Below are 26,107 nucleotides of genomic sequence, written 5' to 3' on the forward strand. Positions count from 1 at the left end.
CACCTTACTCAAACATACATGCAATGTGACTGCAAATGACCTGGGTCCAAGGCAAGCCCATTTCCACAATGGAGAGTCCTTCCTCTAAGCAACATGGGGTAGGCTGACAAGGAAATTGCCCTGCGTCATTCCTACTTAGCTATGGCTCTCGGCAGGTAGCCACTTAATGCAACAGTGTTTTCTGAACAACTTATTCCTTTCTTACATCTGAAATACTTTATCATTTATTAAATCCCCTTATACACTTGGGTCTGTTTCTGGACTCCATTCTGCTCTATGGATTTCAACATCATACTATTTAAATCGCTTTGCTTTGTAATATGTCTTGAGCTCCAGCAGGGCATGTTTTTTCCTCCTCCTCTTTTGTTTCTGCATTTTCTTAGCCTTCCTTACACTTTCACTCTTCTGGAGAAACTATAGAATCAGCCTGAATCTAAATATTTTTTTCTTTTTATTTATTCTAATTTATTATATATGACAGCAGAATGCATTGCAATTCATATTATACAAATAGAGCACCATTTTTCATATCTCTGGTTGTACACAAAGGAGAGTCACACCATTCATGTCTTCATACATGTACTAGGGTAATGATGGCCATCTCATTCCACCATCTTTCCTACCCACATTCCACCCTCTGCCCTATCTAGTGTTCATCTAATCCTCCAATGCTCCCCACCCGAAACCCCATCATGAATCAACAACCTTATATCACAGAAAATATTCGACCTGAACTTATATTTTTATTTTGATTTTTCCAATTATAAATAGGGGGCAAAGCTCTATTTGCTCAAATCTTATTTAAGTCCTTAGTAAAGAAAGAAAAGTTTTAGATTTAGTGTTTCCATTTTTTTTTTTTTTTTGGTTAACTTTATTCCTAGTTACTTGTTAATATTATGAAGAGGTTTTTGGTTTTTTAATTTTTTTTTGTTTTTGCCTTTTCAAATTGATTATTTCTACTAGATAGGAAAGCTATACCTTCTTAAAATGTATTATTGTAAAACAAAACATGGATTTAAGGAGTGTATAAAAATAAATATATAGGTGGACAATTTATTCTAAAGCAAATTGAATATTGCCAGCACTTTAGAAGAAATAAACAAGATTACTTACCAAAATTTCTTATCAAAAATCCTCCCTTAACCCTACAGGGAAGCAATAACTTGCCTACTCTGCCCTTTATTATTATCTCCTGGCTTTGTTGTATAATTCTTAACACTCAAGTGTTAACCAGTGTAGTTTAGTTTTGTTGTTTTTTTAACTTTGTAAATACCTCATTCAGTATTTTTCTTTATGTCTGGCTTATTTTTCCCCCAATATTACATTCATGCTGTTATTGTTGCATGGAGTAGGGCTGGTGGTTCCTTGTTTTCACAGTTGCATAGTATTCCATTAAACCAACATTAAACTGCAGTTATTTTATTCTCTTGTTGATGGACACTTGGTTGGTTTGCAGTTTTTTGTTTTGTTTTGGAATGTGGCTCTGGACATACTTGTACATGTATCCTAAGTATATAAGCATTCATTTCTGTGGAATTTTCTTAGTTTAGGTTCCCTCAGAAAGACCCTGAAACAAGGATTTAAGTATAGGTAGTTTGAAAGATGATTCCAGAAAACACTAACAGAAGAATGGAGAAGCAAGACAGGGCCCAATAAGAGTTGCTTTATCAATCATGTTCGCAGTATGGGCAAGTAGAACTCAATCCTCCCAAGTTATTCTGTAAACTCCATAGGAAACATCTCAGAGTTGTCCCTGCTAAAGAACAAGGTATGGGGGGATTTAACCGACAGCTCCAGTTATTCTATTTGGGGAAAACTTCTGGAAGGGGCCTTATTCCTGCAGCCCTCTGGCCTTCCCTGCCTATGGACAGGGCAGGGTCCTGAAGGCAGAGAAAACCTTCAGGCCCAGAGATGGAAGCATGGTCAGTTGACAGGGGGCTGGCACGCACCCTAGTGGAAGGCCCAGGGGTTCGCAGCACAAGGAACAATCTCTTCCTGGGAGTCTCTCCAGGAGCAGAATATTGGCCCTGGGGCACGTATATATTAAACCACTGCAGACTCTGCCACCCAGCTGTCCAACCAGTGTGCCCAGTTATACAACAGGAGCCCAGATGGAGGCTCCTGGGGCCTGCTGTACCTGCTGATTCTTGGGACTGAAAGACTTTTATGTTTATGCCATCTTGGTGGGACTCTAATGTTTTGTGATTCCTGGATTATTAATAATTTTGAGCATCTTTTAATTTAGTAGTTTGATTTTTTCTCCTGTGAAGTACTGGTTTATATTCGGGTGTCTGGTTTTCTCTTATTGATTTCCAGTAGATTTCATGTATTCTGGCTTTAAGCCCTTTGCCTATCATGTGTGTGGCAAAAATCCATATTCTCCTTTTTATTCTTATTACTATCTTTTGATAAATAGAAGTCCTTAATTTTAATGGATCCTAACATACAAATATTTTTCCTTTTGGTTAGTACTTTTTGAGTATTAAGAAATCTTTCCCAGGAATATGAAGATACTACCTTATGTTTATTTTCCTGAACACTTTATTGTTTTGCAGTTTACTCTGTGATCCGTGCAGAACTTGCTTTTTGTGTATGACATGAAGCAGAGGTTAAAAAAAAAATCATACCTAGCCAGGTACCCCAGCTCCATTATTGGAAAAATACACTTTCCTCATGTTCTACATGGCCAATCTTGTCACTAAGTGTCCATATGTGTATGACTCTACATCTGGGCTTTCTGCTCTGTTCCGTGGGTCTAGAGTTATGTATCCCTGTCTCCGTACACCTCTGTAGCCTAACTGAAAGTCTTCATAGTTGATGTGGCAAGGTCCTGTCTTGCTCTTCATCAAGAATAGCTTGACTATGCATTAATTTTTTTTTTTTTGCACTCCCATATAAATTTCAGAATCAACTTGTCAAATTCCAAAGACCGAAAGGAAAGAAAGAACAGAGGGAGGGAGAGAAATCTGTTGGGATTCAGATTAGAGATTACACTCTATCTATATATTACTATGGAAAAAATTAAACTCTGCATTACCCAGTCTTCCAATCCATTTATTTAAGTGTTCTATAATTTAACCAAGTTTTGAGGTTTTCTCCAATATTTGCATGCCTTTGTTAGATTTATTCTATGTGCTTGATGTTTTGATCTTACTCTATGTAAAGGGTATATTTTTATCTTGTTTGTTGTGTCTTTAGAAATAGAATTGATCATTGTCTCGCTGATTCTGAGCCTAGAAACCTTGCGAAAATCTCACATAATCTCATTCCAATTCTACTAGTTTTTCTTCTATTCTCTTGAATTTTTTTTTATGTCCATATAATCAATATTGTTTTTTACGTTTGTCTGATAACTGGCCACCACACTGAACTTTCTTAATAGTTCTAATAATTTGTCTTAGAATCTCTTGGTTTTTCTAGGTTAAAAAATCAAATTAAAGCCTTGAAAAAAAATCATATTAATATGTAGTTATGAAAGTTCTGATTCTATCTGGAAAAATAGTATAAAGAACCTGTTAGATATCAAGAGTCAGACTACCTGAATTTGAATCCCAGCTTCCCTACTTAGTATGTAAGCCCTTAGTGATTTGCTTAATCCTCTGTAGCTCAGTATCATTCATTATAAGCAGCCTCACAGGATGATTGTAAAAATCAAATGAATTCATACAATTAGAACAAAGCAGTCCAAGCATACGCTTGAACTTTGTCAGCTTTTGTCATTTTATTAATTAGTTTCATTACTTTCCATATGTCTATGTCTTATTTATTTTTTCTTATGTTATTTTATTGGGTACTTTCTTAACATCACACTGAATAGTAGGGTGCTTGCATACCTCATCTGAAACTTATCACTTTGAAACATTTCCTTCATTATAAGCATAGTTGTTTTGATTCATGTCTGACATCTGAAATCATTTTTAACTGGACTTCTGAACTTGGTGTTAAACTCAGAAATACCCTTTCAAGGGAATTTCTTTTGTTTGAACTATGTTATTTGCATAAAAAAGAAAAACATTAGTAGTAAAATTACTTGTTTTTAAATGTCCCTGAGAACTTTATAAAAGGAGACCTCAACCCTTTTCCTTTCCTGAAGATATGTTCATTTCCAAACAAAGTGCTTAGTTAACCTCACAAACCTCCTTAGGATGTTTGGGGTGAGCTCAGGGATGTTGGCACATCCTTCTAAAAGGCAATATCACATTCTTGAGCTTTTAAGTTTTCTTTTTCTATTTTCCATTTCACCTTTAAGTCAGCTTTAGGTTATTTTTTTATTTTTTTATTTGTTCTAATTAGTTATACATAATAATAGAATGTATTTTGACATCATACATATATAGAGTATAACTTCTCATTCTTCTGGTTGTGCATGATGTATAATTACATTGTTCGTATGATCATATACGCACATAGGATAGTAATGTTTGATTTATTCTCTTTCCTATTTCCATTCCCCTTCCCTTCCCTTCATTCCCCTTTTTCTAATCCAAAGTACTTCTATTCTTCCCTAACATCCCCCCTCCTTATTATGAAGTTAATATCCATATATCAGAGAAAACATTGGCCTTTGGTTTTAGGAGATGGGCTTATTTCACTTAACATGATATTCTCCAGTTCCATCCATTTACCAGCAAATGCCATAATTTCATTCTTTTTTATGGCTGGGTAATATTCCATTGTGTATATATGCCACATTTTCTTTATCCATTCATCTGTTGAAGGGCACCTAGGTTGGTTGTATAGTTTAACTATTGTGAATTGAGCTGCTATAAACAATGATGTGGTTCTGTCACTGTAGTATGCTGATTTTAAATCCTTTGGTATAAACCAAGGAGTGGGACAACTGGGTCAAATGTTGGTTCATTCCAAGTTTTCTGTGGAATCTCCATACTGCTTTCCAGAGTGGTTGCACCAATTTGCAGTCCCACCAACAATGTATGAGTGTGCCTTCCCCCAACATCCTCACCAACACTTACTGTTGCTTGTATTCTTGATAATTGCCATTCTGACTAGAGTGAGATGGAATCTCAGTGTAGTTTAATTTGCATTTATCTAATTGCTAGATATGTTGAACATTTTTTCATATATTTGTTGATTGAATGTACTTCTCCTGAGAAGTGTCTGTGCAGTTCCTTAGTCCATTTATTGATTGGGTTATTTGATTTTTGGTGTTAAGTTTTTTAAGTTCTTTATATATCCTGGACAGTGTTCTGAGGAACAGGTGGCAAAGATTTTCTCCCATTCTGTAGGCCCCCACTTCACATTCTTGATCATTTCCTTTGCTGCAAAGAAGCTTTTTAGTTTGATTCATCCCATTTGATTCTTGATTTTACTTCTTCTGCTTTAGAAATCTTGTAAGTAAGCCAGTTCCTAAGCCAACAGGATGTAAATTTGGGCCTACTCTTTCTTCTGTTAGATGCAAGGTCTGTGTTCTAATGCCCAGTCCTTGATCCACTTGAGTTTTGTGTAGGGCGAGAGGGGGTTTCATTTCATTTTGTTACATATGGATTTCCAGTTTCCCCAGAACCATTTGTTGAAAAGGATATCTTTTCTCCAATGTATGTTTTTGGCACCTCTGTCTAGTATGAGATAGCAATTTTTGTGGGTTGTCTCTGTGTCTTCTAGACACATGGACCATTGGTCTATGTGTCTGTTTTGGTGCCAATACCATGCCATTTTTGTTACTATAGCTCTGTCGTATAATTTAAGGTCTGGTATTGTGATGCCTCCTGCTTTACTTTTCTTGCTAAGGATTTCTTTGGCTATTCTGGATCTCTTATTTTTCCAAGTAAATTTCATGACTGCCTTTTTTATTTTTATGATGAATGTCATTAGGATTTTAATAGAAATTACATTAAATCTATATAGCACTTTTGGTAGTATGACCATTTTGACAATGTTAATTCTACCTATTCAAGAGCATGGGAGATTGTTCCTTCTTCTAAGGTCTTCTTCAATTTCTTTCTTTAGTGTTCTATAGTTATCATACAGGTCGTTCACCTCTTTTGTTAGATTGATTTCCCCATTTTTTTGAGGCTATTATGAATGGGATAGTTGTCCTAATTTTTCCTTCAGTAGATCCATCATTGATGTATAGGAATACACTTCATTTATGGGTATTAATTTTATATCCTACTATTTTGCTGAATTCATGTATAAGTTCTAGAAGTTTCTGGTGAAATTTGGGGGGGCTTCTAAATATAGAATCATGTCATCTGCAAATGGGAATAGTTTGAGTTTTTAAGTTTTAGTAAATTCTTAATAAGCTAGATTGCATCTTCAAGTTATTTTTCTTTCATTAAGAGAATGTCGATAGTTTTTGAGTCATTGAATAATTTAAAGGATGCATCCCTACAGGAAATACCACCTGAGCTGCCTAAAATTCTAGCATTACAATCTGTGTCAACTTCTTTCTCAGTGTCCTCTGATGCTAGCATTTCATTTTCTTGCAGACTTTTTATCTTAACTACATTTTCATGATATTTGTTACTATAAATTTTTGTCCATTCTTCTTCTTTGTAATTTTCTGTTTCATAAATCATCTCTTCTGCAACCTATTGGGTTGAGTTTTTTGTTTTTTGCTTATTCAGTGATCAAACCCAGGGTCACACACACGCTAGCCAAGTGTTCTACCACTGAGCCACATCCCTAGTCCTGAAGTGAATCTTTAAAATGTTAAGTGTTTGTAATATATCTTGCAGATGAATTTTCTCTGATTTTCAGATGATGATCCCTTTTCCTATTTTCTACCATTTTTCATCTGTCTATCATTCACAAATGACAAAAGACTCATTCAGGCTTGGTGTGGTCAATAGGAGGGTGTGTGTTTTGCACATGACCTCGTTTCTGGATGGAGCGAACTCACTCTCTAAGACCTGTACTGAATCTCCAATGATGCACCTAAGTGAGCTCCTGCTCTGCACAGCTTATCATCTGGCCCTGCTGAATGGCCGTGGGTCTTTCCCTCTCATCCAGGCCTAGGCTGCTGGCAAGCTGATCAAATGGTGTGTTTGCAGTAGTTCCCCAAACTAGTGCATATCGAAGGCTTTCTTGTCCTTTTGCTCCCCAGAGCAGTCTGGAAACTGCACCCCTGGGGATCAAAGTGCTATCATAGGTGTCCTCCAACCCCTACCCCAGTTTTCTTTGTCCACTGTGTTCTGAGAGTTGCTGTTCTCAGTTGGTAAGTGAAGGGGAGTGGACAGAACTCTGGCTGTTCCAAAAGGCAGCACCTGCCAAGTAAACTGATGGCTACTACAGCTGAATTTCTGAATAGTCAGAGGACACAGGTGTTAATTTTTTAATCCAGATGCTATTTTTCAATTTGGTTCCATTGGCCTTGAATTTAGGTGAGAATTCCTCAGAAATGTCCAAAACAGATTGACTTCAGCCATAGTTTCTAGTGTGGTAAGTTTTAGCTTTTATTGTAGGTCTTTGGGATGTGTGTGTGGCCCCTCCTGCTCTCCCCAGCTTTCTTTTTCTCTCTTTCCACTCACTCCCTAGCCTCCCACCCAGAACATTTGCTCTAATAAGGTGGGCTGCAGCTCTTAGATTGGCACGTGGTCATGCATCCAGAGTACCTTGTATGTTCAGGATAATTTGCTGAATGGCTTACAGGTTAGCCCTGACAGGGCTTTACCTACACCCTTAATTAGAAGAAAGTGAAAGAACAGCCCCAGACCATTTGCACAGCACATCCCCATCTCTGCTCTTGGCCTCTCAAACAAATGTTAGTTTGGATGGCTCCACTGCCTGACAGGATTGGAATCTGGTCCATGGAGATTGAGTTTCTGAGGAAAATCAGCTTTCTACCTTAAGACAAAGCCAGTAAATTTTCCATCTGACTTAGGCCAGGGACATTTGGAGAGATGTATCAAAGTTAGGGTTCAGTTCTCAGGAGCCAAGTTCCATGGTAACCTGGACCACGGTGGGTTTTGTTGATAAATCAGAACCAGCAATCAGAAAGGCAGGAAAAACTTCAGGGCATCTAAATGAAAATTATTTGTAATTTTAGGAAGCACAAAATAAACAAATAATGATTTTAATATAGCCCTTCTCCAACACCCACCCCTCCTTCCCAGTGATCAGTGTTCCCACTCCAGCTTGTCCTTAGTGACAAGTGGAACTGCCAAGAGCCTGAACTCAAGTCATGTGTGTCAGTATCCCCCCCCACCCGGCCCCTGTGTCCCTATAGCAATGTGCTGACACCTGTCCTTCTGCCGACCCAAGAAGCCTGCATGACTGATTTCCCAGCATCAATGGCTTACTGAACGTTAAAAATGTGCTATCAGAATGTGTAATTCTTTTCCTTCCTTCCTTATTTAAATGCCAGGGACCCTGTCATTCTCATTTTAGAGGTTCTTGAATATGCAAATGAGTTCCAGAGAATTTGCTTTTTGAACACCATCGCCTCTCACGGGCTTGCTACTCTTTCATTGTAAAAGGGCCCCCTCTTCAGAGCAGGCAGTAGAGGGAGTTTATTTCGCTTCTTTCCTCAAAAACCCATAGGTTTTGCAGGGAACAAGGCCAACAGTACAAATGTGAACTTATATGTGTCATTAATTTTCCTAACACAACCCCAATAGAGGGCCTGGGTTGATCTTTCCAACACAACTGCACCCCCATGTTCTCTCAGGATGTGCCCTCCTTGCTGGAGAAGGTCACTCTCTCCTCTTTGCAGAAGCCCTTTAAAAGAGAGCATTAGCTGTCCAGCTGGAAGACGAAAAGAATTCTCCTGTAGGCATAGTTTGCAAACCCATACACTCAGAAGTTAAGTGTCTGCTGACAAACGCACACCCTGGATGTTTTCCCTCCCCACCCCTATCCTATACCCTGGCAAGATCATATTGAACTATTCAGGGAAAGTATTTACTGAATGCAAGGAGAATAGAGCACTTCTGCATTATTTATTATAGGCTAACAATACCCATCATATGTAGAATGTATTTGGACATAAATTAGTGATGTTAGGAAACACCGGTGGTCCAGAACCTATTAGGATCTCTGACATGTATGTAAAAATACATCACAGTCCTACCTCCTGTGCAAGGCTGGGAATTGGCTATGAGACAACTTCACAAGGAAAACAAAAATCATTAACCTTTTATTTTCCATTAGCCTTGCAGGCCATTTATCTACTATTGAGTAAGCCTTAGAAAACTATTTCAAATCCTGAATCTTAACCTTACCTTCTAATGCCTTCATTTATCTCTTTGAAGGAAGAAAGAATAGTCATATCCACTTAGCACTTATGAAGTGCCAAAGTTACAGCTAGCATTTGGATGTCCTGGAGTGGTGGGCATTAGAACCCCCAATTTACAGATGAGGCTCAACCTCATGCAACTGATAAATGAACAACATAGAATTGGAAGCCAGGTCTTGGTTCTGAGCTGAGGCTTCTACCCTACATGTGATTCACGTTCTGAGCAGGAGGCAAAGGTTGTTCTTGGCTTTTGTGTCGGTTACCTGTAGCCACAATGATGCTGTGTAACAGAGATGACAAAGTGGGCAGCACAAAACAGCATTTGTCTTTACTCAGGAGACCATGGGTTGTCTGGGTGGTTATGCTGATCCAGGCTATGCATGGCTGATCGTAGCTGGTTACCTTGAGCATCTGCAGTCAGTGCTGGGTCAGCCAGAGCTGGCCATCCAGAATGGCTGGCACTGGAACAGCCCATCTCCTCCATGAGTCTGGCCTGGGCTTGTTCATGCTACAGTCAGGCAGTGTTCCAAGAGCCTGGACGAAATACACAGCTTCCTGGGGCCCAGCCTCACAATTGCCCTCAATGTCACTTCCACCACATTCTGCAGGCCAAAGCAAGTGATAAGGCCATCCCAGACCCATAGGGAAGGTGAACACATCTCTGGCTGAAGCAGATACAGTCATGTTGCAGAAGGTGAGGGCATTGGGCCATTTTTGCAGTCAGTCAGCCTTAGCTTCTCTGTGGGGCTGTGGTGCTCTGTGAGTGGCACCTGCTTCTCATGAGCCTCCATTTTCTCTGATGTCTTCTTTCAGAGTCTGCACTGAGAGGCTCCTTCTCACTCATACTAAGGGAAAGAATGACTACAAGACAGTAAAATGGCCCTTTCCAAAAGGGAAAGGAACTATGTTTCAGTCTGACAAGGGTTAAGCCTTCAACAAACCTATTTGCACTAAAGCCAAGCCCTTTGTCACCAGACTGCAGTAAAGGGGCTGCTTTAGGAGCCCCTTTTCAGCATTGGCTTCTCTATCTCAGCTAGACTGTGTTTACTTGTGGAGTCAGGACCCACACACCTTCCCTCAGCTCTCTGAGGAGACCTATTAGTCCATTTTTGTTACAATAACAAAATACCTGAGGCTTGGTATTTTACAAAAGAAACAGAAAAGATACAGATCCCATGTTACAGTTAGTGAAACTTATGGTTCTGGAGATTCTAAGCCATGACTTGTCTCTGGTGAGGACTTCATGGCAGATGCATCATGGCAAGAGTGAATGCAAGGGGAAGAGAAGAGATCACATGGTGAGACAAGAAACTAGAAAAAGATACTGGGATCACTAGGTCCCAGGAGAAATACATTAATTCTAAGACACACCCCCAATGACCTGAGAACCTCCCACTAAGCCCCGCCTCTTAAAGGTCCCACCACCTCTTAACCTCACCACACTGAGGACTAACCTTCCAACACATGAACCCTTAGGGGACACACACAAACCATATCTAAACAATAGCAGTCTCTGTTTGGCCTGTGTGCTTGTGGTTTTGGGAGGATTCGAAGGACAAGTCATTTCTGTAAGACTCCCTGTGCCAAGGAGTCTAACACAGGAAATGATTTTGGATTGGGGGAAGGTGCCAGGTGGTCTGGGAGGTGTAGTGGGAGGAGAGAAAAGGGAGTGTTAAAGGCAGAGGTGGAAAGCACAGTTGGATTCTAAAAGGACAGGGATGGGCCAGAAAGCTTGAGCAAAAAAAGGGAAACGGGCGAGATGACTCTAGAAATCAAATGCAGAAGCTCAGGAACGAAAGGACAAGCCCACATGTCCAGACCTCAGAGACCCAATCAGACCACACTGGCCCTGCTGCCAACTCAAACCCAGAGCTTGCTTAGGCTATCTCCCTCCAGCAGTTGATTCCTGAGTACCCACTAGTACTACTACTAGGTGGTCCCAGTGGTTAGAGATACTACTCCCCAAACCCCAAACCTTCTAGCCTGGGAGGGAAAAGAATCTATCTTTTATAACAAGGCTATAGAGCAGGAGCCCTAATTATTCCAGACTAATAATTCTCTTGCACATCATTAGGTTTAATTCTCCAAAAACAAATGGGAGGGTTCTAGCCCAAGACAGGAATGTTGCTCAGTGAATCTGAATTCATGATGCAAAATCCAAGTAGTGTGGGAAGGACAGGAGGATTCTGATCTGATGTTGGGTCACCCTTACTTCATGGGCCCCCCAGGAATTAGGGAGGCTTTAGAGGGTGTTTTAAAGTCTAGATTTAGTCTCCAACACTAAAAAACAAAGAAGTCTCACTGAAACTTTACTAACTGTAACATGGGATATGCACCTCTGCCTCATCTTCCTCTCAAAGATGTTGTGGAAAGTGGGGCCTCCAGACCCATCAGACTCCAGTTGAGCTGAGCATCAGCTCAGTGGGTCGCCAGTTCCCCATGTGGAACTGACAGCCCCTGACCAAACAAGACCCCTAAAGATCTATGACTACAATGAGGACCAAGTTATGGGAGGTAGGTGATTTTCAGGTGCCTTAAAAAGAGCTAAAGCCGCTGCATCTGTGGGACAGAACAGGTCCAAGGTGAATTGTGGTACTATGATGGCCCACCCCCACATACCTGTACCAGCCTCCAGAATCAACCAAATACTGCCCCCCTTAACCTCTGTCTCACACACACACACACACACCATACACACTCCTGAGGTGATGTGAGTTATCCTGGGCTTGATAAACTTTGCCTCAAGTCTCTGATCATACACCTTCAAGGGACCCATGGTGGGCTATGAGTGCATCTAAAAGCCAGTTAGCCTGGGTGTCAAAGGCTAACCAAGTTCCCGGAATGCCAGGAGCAGCCTCTCTCAAAACAAATTAGACCTGGCTTTATGGCAAGTTGGGTTTGGGGAGGTGTGGACAGAAGGACCAACTTGTCAATCTTGGTTAGGGAAGATCAGCTACAGGGGAGCAGCATGTCCGTGGAAACGCACTTTCTTCATCCTGTTTCTGATCCTGGGAGAGGGAAATACAGTGGCCACAAGGTAACAGGCAAGTTGACATCTCAGGGACTCAGAAAAGGCTTGTGCCTGGGGCCAGAGCTTCCCTTATTATTTAGCTCTGGGTACTGTGTGGTTTGAAAAAGTAGGCTGCTAAGGAAACTGTCTTTAAAAAAAAATTATATATATATTGTTAGTTGTAGGTGGACACAATACCTTTATTTTTATGTGGTGTAGGGGATGGAACCCAGTGCCTCACATGTGCCAGTTGAGCCCTCTACCACTGAGCCCTAGCCCCAGGAAACTGCTTTTTAAAGTATAACTCGCTGTTTCCTTTTCTATGAATCATAGATTAGACACAGATCTGTATACACCTGTCTGTCCCAGTCCCAGACCGACATTACCAATCTGGATCAATCTTATTCTTTCCTACCTCCTAGTAGGTACATCCAGTTTTCAAATGGACATGAGCTCTTGGTCCTCGTGGTGGCCCCACATGGGGAGCACCTCCCAGTAAGAGGAGGAAGTTCAAGAATGGCTGAACACTTTCAGGATCCGCATCCCACCTCACCATCATGCAAGACACACATCAACCCCTGGTGCATGCATGCATGTGCGCGTGCGCGCACACACACACACACACACACACACACACACTAACACACCCACTTTTCTCCCAGGAGAAAGAGCAGAAACATATCCACATGCTGTCATGGAGGTGGGTTAGCCTTGCATCTTCCATAGCAGAATTTCCTTGGAGTAGCAAGAACCCAGGAGAGACTGGCATGGGGCTATATCATCTCAGTACATCAGCACCACCCACCTGTGAACACCTGCTATTTTGTTGGGTTTCTAGCACATTCCTGGGTTGTAGGGAACCACTTGGCATTTTCCTGGCCACTTAGAAATGGGTACATATTGACTACAGGATGTAATGTTTTAACAATACCAAAGCCATTTACATCCTGCTTGTGCCTATGGCTATAGCTGCTTCACAGCTTGGTTCTAAGAACCCTGTGGTCACGACCTCATAACAGTTTCTCCACATTGTCTGATCTCTGGACTTTTTCTTAGACTTTCAAAGCAAGTGAAATTGTGTTTATTTCCTTCAGCTCCTGACCAGCGGCTTTTGTAAGAATCATGGGCTGGCAACTGCTAACTGTAAGGACTGTGGGCAAGTAATGGACCTTCCGCCTCATTATTCTGGGCTTCTGGACTTGCCGTATATTTGCAGATTCCAGGCTACAGCTTTCAATTTGCTGGCACAGAATATGGTGGCTTTAGAAAGCTGTTGGGAAGGGACAGGTAGAATGTATTGATTGGATCTTTCTCTACAGTTTGCTGAACGTTTTAAGTCTTTAATATTTTTCTCTGAAATTAAATATATACATCTATTAAATTTATCTATCTATACCTCACCAAATATAATCTGATGAAACCAATATGGACTTGTACCAACACTGTCTAATCACCCTACTAAAAGCATAAATACAGAATTATTTGAAGAATAATCAATATTGGTATGAAAATGAGGGCTATATGGTTAATCCAAAGGAGAGTTAATTGACAGAGGACCTCTGCCAATGTTTGCAGAAGATATTTACCCAGATTTTGTTATCAGGAGATTATCCCACCCCACTGTTTATTCAAAGTCCTACAGATGAAGGCTTGGCACCAGGCACAGTGGTTTGGGGACTTGAAGTGGCAATGTTGCCAGGCACACTGGTTCCCACATCTCAGAAAGATCTGAGAGTCGAGTCCAGAACCTGGTCCCACACAGTGTGCTCAGGATCTCTGGAGTGGAGCCCTGGGCTCTCCTGCATGGAGGGTCCCCTCTACTGTGTAACTGGGCATAGTGCTCCCCTGCAGAATGAGCCTCGCCCTGGGTCAGCAGCAAACCTGGAATGTGGACCCAAAATCTCTCCATTTAGTTCCTTTTAAAAAGAAAGTCATCTTGCCTGATTTTCCCAGCTCAGGGCAACTGAGATCATCCAGTGAGAGGGAAGGCTGGAAGCAGAGTCGGACCCAAGCATATCTGACTCTGGAGCTTACCATTGCATTGGATGCTCTTCTGAGATTTTTAGAAATGAAGCAGAACATTGCTGCTCAGACTTAGGCACGTGGACCAGCAGCAGCAGCAGCATCACCTGGAAGCTCATGAGAAATGCAGAGTCTCAGGATTCACCCCCAGACTGGCTGCATTTGAATCTGCCTATTAATGGGTTCTCTAGATGATTTCTTGGCACCCTTAAGTTCAAAAGCACCACTGTAGAAGACTTGAGTTGGGGCAAGAGATGACCTGAGGTTATGGCAACCATGCAGGAATCATTATCCAAGAAAACACAAAGGATGGGCGAATAATTACTTGCTGGGAAACAGAGAGACAGGTAGCAATAAGAGGTTTTGGCCCCTGCTATTGGAGCTCCTGCTGCTGAGGAACTCCCTTCATCTAAGAAAGTCCTATGCCCCCAAGAGAATGGATTTTAAGATAGGAACAAATTATTTTCTGTGGGTGTGTTTAATTTTCCAAGGTAACATGATTACTATTATTTTTTTAAAATGAAAGAAAAATCAGGAAGAAAGAGTTTGGCAAAGCTGACACAGCAGGCTTCCTTTTGGAAAGTTCTCTCCCGCCTGTCGGGTGTGCATTGCATTTTGTTTGTTTCAGAAGGGAGTCCTTTGTTTCCCTGAATGATGTGAAGCATCCACCAGGGAGATGGCCAACTAGGTTAGAGGGTCTAGTTTCTAGGGTATCTTTTCTGTGATTGTTGAACTCAAGTCCCATCTCAGTCTGTTTGGCTGCTACAACAAAATACCGTGAACTGATTCATAGCAACAGAAATACATTTCTTAGAATTCTAGAAGCTGGGAAGTTTAAGATCAGGGTGCTGATAAATTCAATTTATGTTGAGGGCCTGCTTCCAGGGTCATAGACAGTTCCCCTTGATGTGTCCTCACATGGTAAAGTGGCAAGAGGTCTCTCTCAGGCCTCTAAGGGCATCTGACCCCATTGTGAGGGCTCCACCTCCAAGGCCTAATCACCTTCCAAAGATCCCACCTCTTAATACCATCACCTTGGGGCTAGGATTTCAGCACACAAATCTGGGGGAGGGACACAGACATTCATAGCAAACCCTAAGATATTCCCTTGGTGTATTGAAATGGCCCCTCTCACATGATGCTCCCAACAGACAGGAAATGCCTGAATGGAGAACCAGGAAATCACATTACAGACCTGGGCTTTAAGGTGTGTAGAAATCCAGCCAGTTGTCACCCTGAAGGCCTGCTGGGGGAAACGTCGGTCCAGTTGAAGAGACTCCTAACCTGGGGCTGAATGTCCAGTGGAGTATGAAATTCAGTTCCTAGAGAGGCCTCCTGATCCAGTCCTCTGTTCTTTTCCTGCCTTTCCCCAGTTTGCTCAGGAAGTTTGTCCTTCCCCGTTTTGTTTTGAAGGTTTTTGCTCAGGGGTGAGGCTGTACAAAACCCTGGGGAGACGGGATTTCTTTCAAGTGATTTTAACCTATGTTCTCGTGTCTGTAGGAGTTGTATGTACTGCATCATTTAACTCTTACAAGTCACTTTTCTGAGAAACCAAATCTGTCTAGGAATTGTACCAATTCCCTGAAAGAGTCAAGAAGCCATTTGTCATCATGGTTCCAAGCACTGTGTCCATGGCTCCAGAAAAGAGTCAGTGAGGCATATTAGAGAGACTTGGTCACCACCTTGCAGGAACTTACAGGCTAAGTGATGACACATTAATGTTCTCGGTGCATATGTCAATCCAAGTGTGATACTCATTTCTCCTAATTTCAAAGAGACTCTGCACATAGTAATAGGCCAATTTTGAACCTTAAAGACCTCTCATTGTAACCCTGGGTTTCTATTCCCACCCTCACCTTCCGTCTTCTTATACTGACTTCACTTCAAATTACCCAAATTAGAGTTGGGTAAACCAATTATTTTAGGGTCCTTCCCTGTTTTGTTTTGAAGGTTTTGTTGTTATTATTACTATAGTTGTCATCTTGTTTTAATTCTCCTGAAGTCTAGATGAAAGGAATTGGGGTCAGAAAGATATTATCATCTTCTAGTTTCATTCTGTTAACAGTGTTTTAGAGTCATATGGGTAGGATCCTTGATTTTGAAAAAAATATGCAATTTTAAGCTTTGTTTCCAAAAGATAATTTCAGTTCAGCTTAAAACAATGATAGAGGGTGAATATAAGAGCAACTGCGTCACCAGGCTTTCCCCTGGAGTCCTTTGTCACATCTGATTTCAGAGTAAAGAATTCTAGGGGTATGCCAGGGGACAGGGACTTAAAGTGAAAGAGGACTTCAGCTGGTCCAAACCAGACTGTAAACCAGCCCCCTCTCCTCCTTTCTCCCATCCCTGCTACTTAACAGATGCCCTCCATCACCCGCATGAACTGGGAAGGCTGGTTATTGACAGCCGGCCAATCTGCGCAATAAAGCTTAACGGTCTACATCCCCTTGTACTGTGTTGTCGATGTTTTCAATGGATCACCTTCCGCTGATGGTCCTCACACTGCCACTGACTCCTTCTCCTTCTTTTCTTTCCCTTCAAGCATGCAAACGCAAAGAGCAAGAACCAAACAAAGACAGGAACAATTCCCAGAAGAAATCCCGCCTGGTGTTCACTGACCTCCAACGCCGAACACTCTTCGCCATCTTCAAGGAGAACAAGCGCCCGTCCAAGGAGATGCAGATCACCATTTCCCAGCAGCTGGGCCTGGAGCTCACTACCGTCAGCAACTTCTTCATGAACGCCCGGCGCCGCAGCCTGGAGAAGTGGCAGGATGACCTGAGCACCGGGGGCTCCTCGTCCACCTCCAGCACTTGTACCAAAGCTTGATGGAAGGACTTTGCCGGGCACAAGTCACCTCCAAATGAGGACAGCAGATACCAAAAGAAAACACAAAGAAAAAAAAAAAACCACCAGATTCTTAGCTGGGGCCCTTCACTGGTGATTTGAAAGCACAATTCTCTTGAAAAGAAACTTCTATTCTAGCTGTAATCATAGGCCAGGTGTTCTTTTTGTTTGTTTGTTTTTAATGGCTATGGAGTCCAAGTGCAAGCTGAAAATTAATCTCTTTGAATCAAACACTGTCCTCCAAGCATGCTAAGCATCCCAGAAACCCAAATGGGGGCCTTCCTGGAGCGGGTTAATTCCAGTATTGTGTCAACTAAAGCTCAGGATTGCTTAAAATGTCCACAGTCCCACTTCGGGTCCTGTCAACCTCTAGCAGTCAGCATTCCCATGGGAAACAGTGGGAATTTAGGCCGTGGAAGGACTCTTGAGTTTAGGTTTCCAAGACACTAAAACAAGAGAAGAATCTAGCAACAAGAATGACCTCATTTGTTTTCCAAGTGCTTAGCCTCATTACATCACAGTACACCAAAGTTCACAGCCATGACATTAAAAAAAAAAAATCAGAATAGTAACTACTGAGCACAAGTTTTAAATATGGAAGTTTAAAAAAAATAACAATCCAAGGACCTGTTTTTCCAACTCAGGCATCTTTCATCGAATGGTTTGGAGAGCTTTAAGTTGATCCAGTTTGTGGTTTTCTTTTCTTCACCTCCTGGAAATCTCATGTGGTCTTGGATCTGTCCAAAAACAAATCAGTTCACTTGAGCTCAAAGTATCAAGCACAAACGAAGATAAACAGAAGTAAGGAAGGTTCTGGATTCATTGCATCTGGATTTTCAAGACACCTGTTGTGAAGTCATTAGGGAATCGTTAGGAATATGGCTTCAAGCACATTTTGCAGTTTGCTACAAATTTTGTTTGTACATAACGCAGACGCACACTCAGGAGGCCAATTTAACTGTTAACGGTACATGGAGCAAATGCAGCATTTTAAAAGATCTTGAATTTTTTTTTAGATCTAATGTATCCTTCTTGATTTATTAGTCATCTGGTTCCTCCTATCATGCATTCACGACCATCACGTAATTCATTCTCTTTCTGATTTGTGTTGTTTCCTCCACCATCCCGTTAATAGGGATGTTTCCAGTGTTTTCTAGAAAGAAAAATATTAATAAATCAAACCACTACACATGTTGCTCATGACTGTCATCTAGTCTAACTCTCTTCCATTGTTGACTCATCCTTGCAAAACAGCTGAATAAATCTGGAGAAAACACAGCACACCAAAGAAGCAGAATACTGCAAACCAAAGACATTTATTAACTTGCCATTTTCTAGCCTAAAAATACTGTGATTACTTTTAGAAATCAGAAAAACCTCTGCAACTCCGAATGGCATTCAGCTCTTGCATTTGACTCAATAACGGGCTGAGCGAACCAGCTACGCCAAGGACATTAGCCAAGTCCCCCAGGCGGTGGCTTTACCACGCCAGCTCTGGTTCCTGGCTATCACCTTCCCATAGCAAGCGAAGAGCACCCACAGAACTCTGGGAGATTGCAAAGGTCACGATGTGCATATTTACCAGTGAATGGCCCCAGGTGGGCACCATGGGGGTGTTCAAAGCAAGCCAAACGCTGCAATGATTCTTTACAGACACTTGAGACTGACTTTTTTATGAATTACTTAATCGAAACCAAAGAAACTTTTTCTGCACCTACTTCTGCAACAAATAGAACTGTCCCATAAATGAATAAATAAATCCGTAAATCAATGGAAATCACCACCAATGAAAGGAAGCACGCCAGAAAACAACAACAACAACAACAAAAGTCCACAAAAAACAGTGAGATGCACTGTGTTCAAATAGACCTCTTGGGACATTTTTTGGAAGCAGATTTGAAAGAAAGGGTTAAGACAAGAATTGAAATTAGGAAGCGCCTCCGTGGCTGCTGCTTCATTTGACAACTCACGCGGTAATCTTAAAGTTGAAGATTGTCTTTAATTTGTGCCTATGCAGTTTTTCAAAAGAACACGGAACAGAACAACAGAAACCTCAACAGCTACAATACCAAAGATGAGGATTTCTCACATCTTTTGTTTCCGTTCATGATCTCCTTTTGCCTGGCTAAAATACTAATAGCGTCATTGATCTGTACAAAGGTAATCAACTTTGTTTCTCTGAGCAACAAAAGGAAAGGGTCATTTATTTGATTTTATCGTTTTCCTTTTATTTTGTTTTATGGCTTTTTACCCCAACATGGAATCTCTCAAAAGGTTCCATGGACTCCAAATTTAAGATGTTGGGATACCGAGTAATTCTCTCTGCTCAACCAAGTGTGGGGAATGACATTGTCGCTTAAATGTTCTTTGCTTAACCCTTAGACTTGGTTCCTTCTATGTTCAGAGTCGCATTATCAGGGGAGGGAAGTGGAGCGAGGGTCAGGGCAGGGGTGTTAGTGACGCATCCTCTCCCTAGCCACAAAACCAAAGAATTTTTAGAGGAATTTAACCAACCTCATATTCATGTGATTGCTACATCTTAACAGGGCTTCATTTGGGGGTAGGGGAAACATGTAAAGATAATTGCCAGTTTCTACTTTTCTATTAGCTTTTTAAAAATCAGCTGTAAAGTTGCATTTCTAAAGAAAGATATATATAGTATATGAATACATATATAGATCAACTTGACATTGGTGATAACCCCAAATTTTTGCTGTCCAAATTCATGTCTTGTTTTTTGTCACGTGCTTCATTTGCTGAAGATTCAGCTTAGAGTTTCGCTCATGTCTCATGCCATGCCAGAGTTGATTGGACATGGTAGATGATTTGGAGTATTCAGATTTCTATGAAAATTTCTGGGAAAGAGAATTCAAGTATTTCACCATTTAACCTGTTGATAAATAGATTCATGATATGAATGAGTTTTATTTGTATCTAAAGTCATCTTTATTCTATGCCTCAACCACGACCAAGGTGGTGAGTGAGGTAGAGCCACCAGATTCAGCCCAGAGCTGGGCGACTGATGGTGGGGTGCTCATCTTCTGTAACTGCTGGGAAGATTCTGTGGTCCATTCCCACCAGCTATGGAATATGAAGCCAGCTCAGAAAATCATTCTCCAGGAGATTCTGTCCATCAGGGTGTTCCAAATCCCCCTCAGTGAGTAGATCCACCAGAGACTTCTCATGGGGCAGTCCGACTCCTGTTGCAATGGGTTGATCAGTTTCCTCAGGGTGGTACACATGACCAATTTGCATTGACAAGCCTGCGTGCAACCACAGCTGGCACTGGGGTGGGACCATGGTGGCGTTCTTGGGGGGGGGGGCATCTCAGTCCTGGAGAAAAGACATGTAGCAGGTTTGGGGGGAGAGCCCCATCATCTACCACGACACCTCCTCACTCCCAACCATGTAGATGGCCCTTTAGGCAGGGACCGCAGCCATGGAGCTGGGAGAGAATGTGATTCTCCATGATTTTTGTAATTTATCCCAGCTAGGGGATTGTTCCTTGATGTTTCTCTTGTGTCCTTTTTATCCTTTTCTCATACTCCACGTATCCTTTGTCAAAGGATCAAGAAAAGAGTGTCTTTCAGCAGGGGATTGTTCCCATGTGTATTGATGAAAATGAATTTTAACTTGGCTATTTCTAAACAAGTCCTCGTGACTGTGGCCAATGGAAATGGTTGTTCTTGAGAATAGGTTGAGGAGCTAAGTCTCTTGGTTTTGTTAGTGATTCTTTGACACATTAATCTCAGCATCTTGGTCTCTGGCATCCCATGAAGATGCATAGGCCAAAAGTCTGCCTTTGTGGCCTGACATTTCAGAACTGGTCAAACCAGTGCTCTGGTGATCAGAGAAAGATGTCATAGTATGAAAAAGGCAAGAATTTCCCTCCAAGAACTCTTGATAAATATCTCATACTAAATAATGTTATACCAGAGAGAAGTGCTTGCTTTTTTAAAAAATTATTTACATACATAAATATATATGTGCATCTTGTACATTTATTTATCAAAATTTAAAGCCCTACAGAATTTGTTAGAAATCTGAAAGAAAAAAAAATGCTGTATTGAAAGATTATAGAATTTAAAACAGTGAGTTTCCTCAAGAATTTTTAAAAAATTGTTTTACATTAATAATTTCAGAGAAAATAACCTTTTGGATTTGGTTGTAGTTTAAAATCCATTCCTCTATCCAAGAAAAATTCTAGGCATGCCTCAGCCATCAGCAATGACAGGGACTATGTGAAGGACTGGTTCTCTACAAAGTTTCACCTTCTTGAGGCAACAGATATTCTAATGTTCACAGCTACTAAGTGGAAAGATATTTAACTTTATGCCTTTACATAATGAGGTTTCATGTTTGCTTTCAACGCGTAACGTGATTTTGGTACTAGGGATATGATTGTTCCATTCCAAGAAATTTTTTTTTAAAGATATTTATCTTCTAAAGGAAAGCAACAACAACAACAACACCTCAACACCAATATTTAACAACTTCCTCCAAAATGTAAAAGAGTGTTTAGGATGTAGCACACAAAGTTACAGGCTAGTCTGAGCTAGGAAGGACCCCGGTGCAGTGCTTTCTCTGGAAAATTCAGAGTTGGCCGCAGAGCAGCTCTTTCTCCAGAGACTCTTAGCAATTATGAGTTTAAGAAATCCAAGCTCATTTTCATTTCAAGCTCAAATAAGAACAAAATTAGGAAGGTAACTCTGACACACACACACACTTTTCTACGTCCAGTAGTGTATTTCAAAGCTAAATATAAATACCCCTAACCAACCATTTTACATTGTCTATGCTGGCCACCCACATATTAGTGCAATAAATTAAAGTTGAGCAGATTTTTTTAAAGTCATAATAATTCCTGCTGCCTAGGTATAGGGAGAAACCTTCCCACTTTTGAAAATGTTAGGATTCTAGGAGTCTCTCATTAAAGTTTCTTGACAGCATGCCTTTGCAGTGAACCCAGATCTTTAGGTGGTTGTATAATGAGAATTTTCCAAAATCTAAGAACAAAATGGGTTTCAGTGTTATTGAAGAACTCTCCATAAAAACTGGAGAAAAAGGGATGATACCTGTTGTTAAATTAGGATTGACCACAAGGCCCAAACACAAATACTTTGATAATAACTCTCTGGATTCACAACAGCTCAGAACTTTTTGCTGTTATTGTTGCTTAACCAAGAAGAGTGAATGGGAACTGGTAAGAGGAAGAAAGGATAGAGCTGGTATACCTATAACTTTCTGATGTTTGCAAAACTGGATAGCTTAATAATTTTGTCCCTATATCTAAGACCAAGTCACCTCTGAAACAACAGGAGATTCCAGGTTTAAAATAAGGTCACAAAAATCCTCCCTAAAGAAGAATGGCACCCCAGCTGGTTGTATGAATTTCATAAGAGAAGGACATTGGCTTTAAGTATGGATGTCCCAATGCCTTTATCTGTCAATGAATTGCTTCTTTCCAAATTGGGGCAGAGGGATGGTTTGTTTATTTTAGAAGGTCCCCAAATACTTACGAAATACAAAAATCATTACTAAAATAATATAGGACCTCACATAGATAGGTGCAAAACCTCTAATTGAGGCTCATGGGCTATGGTGTGAATCCCATAGAACCTTGACTGCTCATTGTCCTCAGACACCAAAATGGCTTTCACAGTCTAGGGGAAGTGAAAACTGGAGCCCAAGCTTTCCCATACAGGTTTTGAGTTAGGTTGATTGAAATTAACCATGTAAAACATTTTTAGTGGGGAAATGTATGTAATTTAAAAAAAAAACACACACATGGCTACAGGTTTGTTCATTCTGCTGAAGTCTTGTACTCAATCCATTTTTAGCAGCAGGTATTTCATATAGCATAAACCTTGGTAAGTTTGCTTAAAGTTTATAGGGTCTGTCAGCTTGGATGTATACAGCTTTAGATGCATATTTCAACAGGTCTTCTCATAGTTGTCTTTACATGAACACATTACCCATAGGTGTCTAGACTGTGTACATGCAAGTGTGTACAGACATACTCAATACATATATACTGTAATCTGTTACAATAAATAAATTTTAAATCATCTTGTAACATGTATGTGGTACTTTTGCAATGTACATTGTTTTCACGATTATTTATTGTAACATTGAAAACCAAAGTGCAGGAATATATATGTGTATATATAAAGTATCCCAGCATCTTCATTGAGTTACTTTCCTTTGGGCACATCTCAGATAAAACTCAACTTGTAAAGGAACCTTGGATATTATTTAATCATCTGTGTTAGAATGACACCTACGCTTGATCACCTCGGTTGAATAGCTTTATTCTGGATCTCTCATAACTAAAGCTAAATCCAAAGACCTGAAAAAGGACCAAAAAAAAAAAAAACGAAAAAAAGGAAAATAAGAAAAAAAAAGGAAATGAAAGAAAGAAAAAAAGAAAAGAAGGAAAAAATAGCAAAGTAAAGCTCAAACCAATGGGACAAAGTGGGTTCTGGTTTCCTGGGTGGAGACAAGGCTGCCCTGGTCCTGGGGAGGCCACACTGGCTAGTAAGGAGTGGTGATTTTTTTTCTCATGCTTGTCACATCGAAATGGTCTTTAATGTGAGCTTTAGAAGTCACACTTTCCTGCTTTATTTCCCAGTAGACTACAGAAAGAGATTTTACATTTTGCCATTCAAAAAATGAAGACCCTCCCTCCAAATATTTTTTTTAATCTTGTTTCTTTGGGTTATGACCCAATAAGTACTATTAATATAATTAATTTATTTAAATTAGTTTCTAGTACATAAGTGTATAGATTTGGAGTAATTATTTAATCATCCTTCCTTAGTTAAATTTTACTTCTTGTACTTATTTATCAAAATATAGACCAGTGGTGCATCAGAGATGCAAAATCTTACTTAGAATATTCTCAAAGTTTAGTTTGCTTTATAAAGCAGTGAAATTCTGTTACAGACAGGAAAGAAATATAGGTTATGAAAAAAAATTGGGGGGTATTTTTCCTTCTTGAATTAACTTTTAAAATAGTTTAAGTAATGATTATTAAATTATTTAATTTAAGTTCACAGCCCCACCTGGTACCAGGCGATCTTCACCTCTTAATTATTGGGGCCCTCAGAGCCTTCATATTGTAACTTATTTATTTAACTTATTCAGCATCTGAGACAGATGCACTGTATAGTTTATATTTTTTATTTAAAACAACAGAGAGCACTGCAGTTTGTTTGCTGTCAGAACAACAGAGCAAATTTTGTGGACAAGCAATGACTATTCAACCTGAACCTGTACATTCAGAAACATAAGCTGAGACCCTGCTTCACCAGCCTGGATTTCGGGGCTTCTATATGGAAACTGGAAAAATAAGTTAAAAAAAAAATCATAGACAAAAAAAAAAAGAGAGAAACCCTTACACTAGCTGCTTCCAAGAATGAACTATGTGTGTGTGTAAAGCAACAAAAGAGGGGAAAAAAGCAGAAAAAAGAAAAAAAAGGAAAAAACTTTCTATTTCTAGTGAGAACCAAAGAAGGCTACCTCACTGACTTTTTCCATTTGTAATTTTAATCGTGTTGATGACACTAAAGATACCAAAGATTTCTTTCTCTGTGCGGTCTGCATTTTGCTTGTGCTCTTTTATAATTTGAACTATTCTCTGACGTATGGTATGTACAGCCACAGCTCAGATACCCCAAAGAAATAATTATCTATGTGATGGCGGCTGCTGATTTAGAAAGGGATATTTTCTGTGTTTCTCTCATTTGTTTGCTGTCCCCTCCATGTGGTCAGGAGGCAAATATGGATGCTGCTGTAATTGTATTCCTTAAATTCCAATTCCAAATTGGTGAAGAAGACTGGTTGGAGATGGCCCCCAGTCCTACCCATGACCTCTCTCTCTCTCTCTCTGCTTGGAGTTATCACAGCAAAGATTTCCAATTACGAGACCTTAGAAACACTAACCATTGGGTAGCAGAGCTGGAAGGGACCTCAGGATTCAGTTAGTCCAGCCCCTTGTGGTCTAGAGAAGTGACGTAGTTATCCAAGTCAAATAACTGCAGGGCCAAAGCCCACCACAGCCTCCTGCTCAGCCCCAGCGCTTCATTGAGTGGTGCCACCTCTGTGTGACACTGGTTACATGTAGGCAAATAGGAAAGTGGCAATCCTTTAGCAATGAGCAGGGACTGGGGCTTGTCACTTAACACTTTCATTCTGTGAGAATAATCACAGGCACGTTCAGTACCTACCTAGTTACACTGCCAGTCACATATGATCAATTGCCCAGTACGATGGCCAGCCTTGAAATATTAGGGCTCATGCGGGGGTTTCTGCCCTGGGAAATACATATTGATCCAAAGAATGTGATTGTTTTGCAATCTCCCCATTCCAAAGTGTTGTATAATTAAGCTTTTAATTCACTGGGAGGAGAAGTTTCATTCTTGGCCCATTGAGTTTAATTGCTATGGACATTTTTAAGTCAGTATTTACCAAGAAAGGGAACTTGATTGCCATTTGCACGTCTGACACTTCTGCTGTCAGTTCTTTTCCTTCTCCTTTACACTTACAGGGTTTACATTTCATTTCTAAGCCACTCTGGATAAGAAAAATCTAAACCAAACATTATTAGATGCCGGTTATTCATTATAAAATACCCCAAAATTTTCAAAGGAATTGATATGCTAGTTTAAGAAGTGGTCTAAGTTGCTTCCCTTTTTTCCTTAGTCCTGAAATTAATTGGCCTTCTTGAAGTTTCTTTAAATTCCATTAAATGATAAATCACTACTAAGATCGTTCATCAAAGTGATTGGTATGTTAGCCAATGAATCTCCTTCAGCTTCTGACCAAATGGGTTTTAGACACAGATAACCACCTCTAATCTATACAGTTCTTCATTGAATACTAGTATTTCGCACTTCACCTAATATAGTAAGCTTTGAAGTTTTTCTTAAGAGACCATTTAGACAATAAAGGTAATAAAGGAGGGAACCAATGAATTCATCAGTTCTACACATCAGCAGAGTGTGTAGTAGAGTCATTGAGAAAATAGACTG

At 40.4% G+C, this 26,107-nt stretch overlaps 1 protein-coding gene across 1 annotated transcript in view; it reads left to right on the plus strand.

The window, feature by feature from the left end:
* The window catches only part of ONECUT2 (one cut homeobox 2), a gene marked incomplete at both ends in the record, with an annotated part of 40,605 nt that extends 23,548 nt beyond the window's left edge, over positions 1–17,057 (plus strand). The window contains one exon of the mRNA XM_081263292.1: positions 16,771–17,057. Within this exon, the coding sequence (XP_081119418.1) occupies positions 16,771–17,057 (287 nt within the window). The remainder of the gene's footprint in view (positions 1–16,770) is intronic.
* Between the last annotated feature and the right edge of the window lie 9,050 nt (positions 17,058–26,107).

Source organism: Spermophilus citellus (genome assembly GCF_964194105.1).
Source record: "Spermophilus citellus genome assembly, chromosome: 12".
NCBI lineage: Eukaryota > Metazoa > Chordata > Mammalia > Rodentia > Sciuridae > Spermophilus > Spermophilus citellus.